General features: G+C 49.1%; 1 protein-coding gene across 1 annotated transcript in view; it reads right to left on the reverse strand.

Moving 5' to 3' along the window:
• Positions 1–5,430, reverse strand: part of unc13a (unc-13 homolog A (C. elegans)) — a gene marked incomplete at both ends in the record, with an annotated part of 53,607 nt that extends 48,177 nt beyond the window's left edge. The window contains 3 exon segments of the mRNA XM_080536042.1: positions 1,135–1,234; positions 1,334–1,363; positions 5,409–5,430. Coding sequence (XP_080392168.1) covers positions 1,135–1,234; positions 1,334–1,363; positions 5,409–5,430 — 152 coding nt within the window.
• Between the last annotated feature and the right edge of the window lie 2,070 nt (positions 5,431–7,500).

Consider the following 7,500-nt stretch of genomic DNA (forward strand, 5'->3'; position numbering starts at 1 on the left):
TCAGGCCTGGGTCAATAATGTGTATACTCTAGTCATCTCCATTATCTACTAGTCAGGCCTGGGTCAATAATGTGTATACTCTAGTCATCTCCATTATCTACTAGCCAGGCCTGGGTCAATAATGTGTATACTCTAGTCATCTCCATTATCTACTAGTCAGGCCTGGGTCAATAATGTGTATACTCTAGTCATCTCCATTATCTACTAGTCAGGCCTGGGTCAATAATGTGTATACTCTAGTCATCTCCATTATCTACTAGCCAGGCCTGGGTCAATAATGTGTGTACTCTAGTCATCTCCATTATCTACTAGTCTGGCCTGGGTCAATAAGTCATCTCCATTATCTACTAGTCAGGCCTGGGTCAATAATGTGTGTACTCTAGTCATCCCCAGTCTCTACTAGCCAGACTCCCTCTGTGCCCCACAGGAGGACCAGCCTCTCCAGCCATTCCAGACTAATAATAGCCTCCGCTTTGATATCTTCCTCTGGCCGGCCAGGGAGTAATCTGGGAAACGGCTGACACTGTGGCTGTGTTATGGACCAGGCAGAGAGGAGATAGCAGGAGAGAGAGAGAGAGAGAGAGAGAGAGAGAGGGAGAGAGAGAGAGAGAAAGAGAGAGAGTGGAGGGAGAGGAAATAGAGCTGTCACGTCTTTTTGCGGCGAGATTTCAAGGATTTTTTTTCAAGTGCCCGGACAACATCCTGCTCTGATCATCAGTTATGAAACGCTTGTGAAAATACCGCTGAGACTCCACTGGCCTCTGAGATGCCCAAAACAGGTCAGGTTTCATGCAAACTTCTTTCGCTTGACTGCAGCACTCAAACCAGTGGGAGTGCCCCTTTAGGTACCTACCTAGACATTACTGCATAAATAATACAGCAGTCCCTGTCTGTTACACACTATCTATGGACTCTATGAAAGGGAGAGAGAGAGAGGGGGGGAGGGGGGGGGGGAAAGGGAAGGAGGAGGAGGAGGAAGAGAAGAGGGGGACAGATGAAATGGAGGAGATGAGGAAGAGGAGAGGAGGAAGAGGAGGATAAGAGAGGAAGAGGAGGAGGAAGTGGAAGAGGAGGAGAAGGAGGAGGAGGAGGACGAGGACGAGGACGAGGACGAGAAGAATAAGAAATACTTACAACATGAAGTCCTGCTCCCAGCATGGCTGACCGCCACGCACGGCAATGGTGGTGCTCTTGACATTCTGCACTTTCAGAGTCACGTAGGTGTTAAATTTCTCTGTGGAACAAAGAAGAAACGGCACGTTTTCCACGTTAAACACGACCAGTGTCTCTGACCCTGGAAGACCGAGTGAAAGATAGCTGGCCCTCTACTCACCTTGGGGTCCATCGAGCTTGGCTTTCTTCACTGCAAAACACAGACACACAGAGAAAGCCAGAGTCATGAAAGGGTTAAACCAATGCCGAGGTGCCTATCTACACTACAGTACCTCTCCTGTCGAACTGGGATGGGAGACGAGTTTAGTCCATCAATCAAACCAACCAGCATTTCAGATTTCCAACATACTACCTGTCAAAGCTGTCAGACACAACGAGTGAGACAGTTGCTTTGAAAAAGGACAATGGAGTTTTCATGTGTTCACTCTGTGAGAGAGCTCGCGTCTCGTGTCCTCTGCCTTCTAATCAAGAACTCAGTGGCAGGCAGCAGCTGATTATACATGCAAATAGGCAGAGCATTAGCGCAGGTGTGGATTGATTGATTGATTGATTGATTGAAAACCTTTATTGTCCCCAATGGGGAAATTTTGTTGTCAAACAGCTCAGTTAGGGCAGAAAACATTCAGTACAGAAAACAGAAAAACATTCAATAAAATACATAAAACAGTGCAGGCTCAATAAGTAAAAAGTTCCAAAAGTTCCATCTCCAGGTCTCCCCCACCCTGCAGGGCCTGGTTGTAGAGTCGGAGTGCAGCTGGAATAAAGGACTGTCCAAATCTTTTTGTACTTTGACGGGGGAGAACAAATCTGTGGCTGAACTTGCTCCTCATCCCTGCCAGCTCGCAGTACATCGGGTGGGAGGGATTGGCCAGCATGGCCGCCAGTTTTTTCCCCATCCTCTGTTCTGCCACCACCTCTAGGCTGTCCAGCCCGGTCCCCACCACAGAGCTGGCCTTCTTCACCAGTTTGTTTAGCTTCGCAGCATCCCTGGCACAGATGTTTCCACCCCAGCAGGCCACGGCGAAGAACAGAACGCTGGCAACCACCGACTGATAAAACATTTGCAGCAGCTTGTTGCAGACACCGAAAGACCTCAGCCTTCTCAGGAAAAACAGTCTGCTCTGCCCTTTCCTGAGAAGAGCCTCGGTGTTGTCAGTCCAGTCCAGTTTGTTATTAATTTGTACTCCCAGGTACCTGTAGGAGTCCACCCTCTCGACTTCCACCCCCTTGATGATGATGGGGGCTGGGGTCCTTCTCTTCCTCCTAAAATCCACCACCAACTCCTTTGTTTTGCTGGTGTTAAGCAAAAGGTAGTTGGTGTCGCACCACTGCACGAAGCTCTCCACCAGGGCCCTGTACTCCTCATCCCTGTCGTCTGTGATGTAACCGACGATAGAGGAGTCATCCGAAAACTTCTGCAGGTGGCACTGGTCGGAGCTAAACTGGAAGTCGGAGGTATAGAGGGTGAAGAGAAAGGGTGACAGAACAGTTCCCTGGGGGGCACCGGTGTTGCACACCACCACCTCAGACTGACAGCCCTGCAGTCTCACATACTGACGCCTGTCTGTGAGGTAGTTGTGGATCCAAGCCGTCAGGGAGTCCTCCACACACATCACTGCTAGTTTGTCAGCCAGCAGTGATGGCTTGATAGTGTTAAATGCACTGGAGAAGTCGAAGAACATGGTCCTCACCATGCTCTGTGGCCTCTCCAGGTGTGTGTAGGCCCTGTGCAGCATGTAAATGATGGCGTCCTCCACCCCCATGCTCTCCTGGTATGCAAACTGCCGGGGGTCCAGGAAGTCCTTCACCTGGGGCTTAAGGTGTTGCAGCACTAGCCTCTCCAGGATCTTCATGACCTGTGGTGTCAGGGCGACAGGTCTGTAGTCGTTTGGGGTGCTGGGCCGTCCCTTCTTTGGCACTGGGACGATACAAGAGGTCTTCCAGAGCTGTGGCACCCTCCTCAGTCTTAGAGATAGACTGAAGAGATGTTGGAATGTGTCCGCCAGCTCTCCAGCACACACCTTCAGAACCCTGGGGTTGATGTTGTCTGGAACTCTGGACTTGTTCACATTCACCCTGGAAAGCTGCCTTCTCACCTGCTCAGATGTTATAAAGCTGTGAGTACCGGTGTCTCCAGGTGTGAAGCATGCTCCCTGGCTCCTGGTGTTGGTAAGGGGAGGCAGTTGCTGCTGGGGTGCTGCTGGGGTGTCAGGGGGAGTGGGGGCTACTGTTGCCAGGGGTGCGGTACATTGGAGAGGGGAAGAGAGGGTCGGGGGCTGTGGGGGGTGACAGGGGGATGGGGGGGGTGACAGGGTCGGGGGCTGTGACAGGGTCGGGGGCTGTGACAGGGTCGGGGGCTGTGACAGGGTCGGGGGCTGTGGGGGGTGACAGGGGGATGGTTGGTCAAACCTGTTGGGGATGATTGACGGGAGCCTGGCATTTCACAGAGGGGGGGAGGGCCTGCCCTAGTCAGCCTAGGTACCTTCCATTCCTGTGATGGCAGAATACCAGAATCACAATATCAAAGGCTGCATTCACCGCCAGATGTCAAGATCTCTGACTCACGCTTACAATAAGGCACTCAGGTTCAGAGAGAGGGTGCCCCCCTGCCAGCGGATGGTGTGTACGTGTGCGCGTGTGTGCGTGTGTGTGTGTGTGTGTGTGTGTGTGTGTGCGTACGTGCGTGCCTGTGTGCATGTGTGCGTGCCGATCCCTTGCCTGCGTGCCAATCCCGTGCGTGCGTGCGTGTGCGTGCGTGAGATGAAAGGATGCCTCAGCAGTGAGGTCGTCTGACACAATAGCGGCAGGTCTGCCAATGTGCCGGGGCCACCTCTCCCACTGAGGGGATCACTTAGAGGAACCATACAGAGACTTTTTTAAAGCTGCCTCTGACGTCAAGCGGGAACATCCATTATTCATTCATCCTGCCACCCGCTGATGCCACGCACCCCCGTGTTCACCGGGCATAAATATTCATAGCCTTCGTTCTAATCCCCGCTGAACGCCTCCCTTCACTTCATCTCCCAAAAGCTGCAGTTTAAGAAAAAAGGGGGAGAAGAAGTTCAATTTTGGGAGGAGGGGGGGGGGGGGGTCTAGTTGGACTAAAATGAACTTCTAAAGCACAAGCCTCTTGATGAGGAGCTACTGTGAAATGTGCCGCTGCTGGACTCCAAAAAGTCAGGCTGACGTGGGAACAGAGGCAAACTGGTAGTAGTCGCTCTATGAGTAGAGGGCTGCAAGGGAATTTTCCTGGCTACACGGTGTACAGGTTTTTACTTTTGCCTGCTTGCGGCTCTGTCAGTATGTAAAGCGCATTGAGTCGCATCTTGTGAGAAATGCGCTATACAAATAACATTTGATTTGATTTGATTTGGGGTCCAAACGGGGCCAGCGCCACGGTCCTGCTCTCCATCCCAAGGCCACAACACTCTCAACACGCCCCCCCCTCCATATGGGATTATGTAGAACCCACCACTACCAATTGCATTAAAGTACACAACAACAGACCCCAAGGGGAAATGTTTGGATCAACTGAATATCAAACGTATCTCTAAGTCGGTGTTAGGAGGTACGCTTAAGATATGCTTTGCGGACGTCAGCGTTAAGCCTTTCGTGATATCATTAGTTGATCTAAGAGCCTACTTTCTTTCCTGGGGGGGGGGGGGGGGGGGGGGGATGGTTCGATGGTATGCTGCAAATACAAATGCTGCCATAAGAGATGGGGAGCATCCATTTCCTGTCCACCCTCTCTTTGCTAAAGTGACACTAATAGGATTCTCTCCAGTCATTCAGGGAGCTTCTTCATCTGTCTATACCTCAACACCTCCCTCCAACACTGCTCTCTCCATCAGCATCCTTCCACTGTCTGGATTCCCCTGCTCTCCCTCCCTCCCCCCCCCCCCCCTCTCTCTCTCTCTATCTCTATCTCTCACTCTCACACACACACACACACATACACACACACACACACTCTCTCTCTCTCTCACACACACACACACACTCACACACAAACACACACTCTCTCTCTTACTCTCTCTCTCTCTCTCTCACACACACAAACACACTCTTTCTCCCTCCCTCTCTCCCTTCCTCCAACGCTGTGCTCTCCCCATCAGCATCCTTCCCCCGCCCGGATTCCCCTGCTCTCTCTCTCTCTCTCTCTCTCTCTCTCTCTCTCTCTCTCTCTCTCTCTCTCTCTCTCTCTCTCACACACACTCTCTTCCTCTCTCCCTCACTTCCACACCCTCCTCCTGCCATGTGGCGGTTGTGCATGTGTGCTCCCTTTCTCTCTCCTTCTCTCCTGCTCCATTAATCTGTCTGTGCAGCCGAGCGCGGGCAGAGCGAGCTGCATCCCCACCACTAAAAATAACCATTTCGGCGTGACAGTAGCGGATAGGGGGTTAGGGTGGGGGTGGGGAGGGGGTGGAGGGTTGGGGTTATTCACAGCTCACAGGCATAATACTGAACCAGATCTGCTGTGAAGCTGGGGTGGGGTGGGGAGGGGGGTGATAAATTAAAAGATGGCACATATTTTGTACAAATATCACAAACAACAAATTACAGGATCGTTTGTTCACTCAAGCAAATAAAGTCACTCAAAGGGGTTTATTTCCTAAGATATTCCAATCAAAAGCTTCCAAGGACATCATGCTTCAGAAAGGATGGCTGGAGAAACTGCAATACAATACAAACAGTAGCCTGCAGGAATTCTCTAATGTCGGCTAGTCAGTTATGAAGAAACACTGAGTTGCAAAAATGAAAACGCTCTGCTTCTCGGGATTGAAAAGTGATTGGTCCCTCTGTCTCGCGGTGGATATTGTCTTTAATATAAATTGCATTTAAGTGTCTCCGGATACACTGGGGACATCAATGAAATTAATGTTGATTAGAACTTGTTAATAACAAAGTAAATGATTGGGGTCAATTACATAATTGATTAATTAATTGTACAGGTTCCAATTAAATGTGCCCTAATGAGGAATTAAAAGCATCTCAGATGATGGGAGGGTAAAAATAACGAGATCAATCTCTCTTTCAAGGGTAGCTAGCTAGGTAGCTTTGTCTCGACTAAGACGAGTAAAGACACAGGCATGGTGTAGTCTGAACATAAACAGTGCATGAGATTATAATCTGGTTATATATCATTAGCCTCATAGCATAATTGCCTAAGTCATGCTTCACTTGTGGTCAGCTGAGCCATCTTTGTATGCAGTGTCAAAAATGCCTATGTCAAAGAGATGACATGGGCAGATAGTGATTTTGGAATGTAACAAGCATTCTGATAGGCTGATGGCATAGGCAATAATGCACAGTGAATCAGCAATGTTAGGAGAGTAGAGTTATCTGCAGATATCTCAATTTGGCCAAAATATGACTTAGGCAATTATGCTAAGAGGCTAACGACATGATGTTATGGATGTTATGCCACTCCTCTTTTGGATAATACCATTATTCATGCCAGCTGTGTCACTGAATGCATGACAGGATGGGGGTGTTTTACAGTGGTTGCTTCCGTCAGTGAACATTCATGTTGGAAGAACTATCTGACTGACTATTTCTAGAATAGAAAAACAAGCACAGTCATTATCGCAAAGAAGCATGTTTGATATGGTAATGTGACTCAAGGCACTATGAAGCTAACATGCTAGTAGGAATCTGTTCTAAATGACTCTCATCCCTGCATTGGACTCACAGCCACAGACAACATTGTTCGATAACGATCATCCGAGACCGAGAATAGGTCTCAAACAGGGTGGATGTTTGAATAATGCATTGATATGAGATAATAATGAAGCTGTCTGCTGGGTGCCTCTCAAGGCCAGCGTGCTGCCTGTACTCTGTACTAGGTGTAGGGGGGCCTAGCAGTGAAACCTTTCATCACAATGGCTGTCTTTTGGGTTAGGGTTAGGGTTTTTTCTCTTTTATTTCAAAACATTTTCCCTGTAAAGCGCACTTCATTGCATCCATGCCTATTGTGCGTTGGATTATATATTGTGCTATAGAAATACAAGTTGACTTTATTTGATTCTCCCTCTGTCTCTAGTGGGTGACAGACAGAGAGTAGAAGCTTGGACATCAGGTCTACTCAGCCAACTGCTCTGACCTTTAGTGACCTGGCTGCCACTGAACTACAGCCACCTCAACAGAGAAGTGGGCACAAGCAAATCTCCGACCAGGCTACAGAAGCAGTGCTATCTGTAACGCCTGTACACAGTTTCTCAACATCGGCATGGGGATGTACAGTGGGCCCTTTCGTGACGTTAGAATTATAAGGTTCTATCTCAATTTTTGTCAAATTTTTATTTTTTTACATAATCTGATCTATTA

Source organism: Nansenia antarctica, assembly GCF_963989245.1.
Source record: "Nansenia antarctica genome assembly, chromosome: 7".
Lineage (NCBI taxonomy): Eukaryota > Metazoa > Chordata > Actinopteri > Argentiniformes > Microstomatidae > Nansenia > Nansenia antarctica.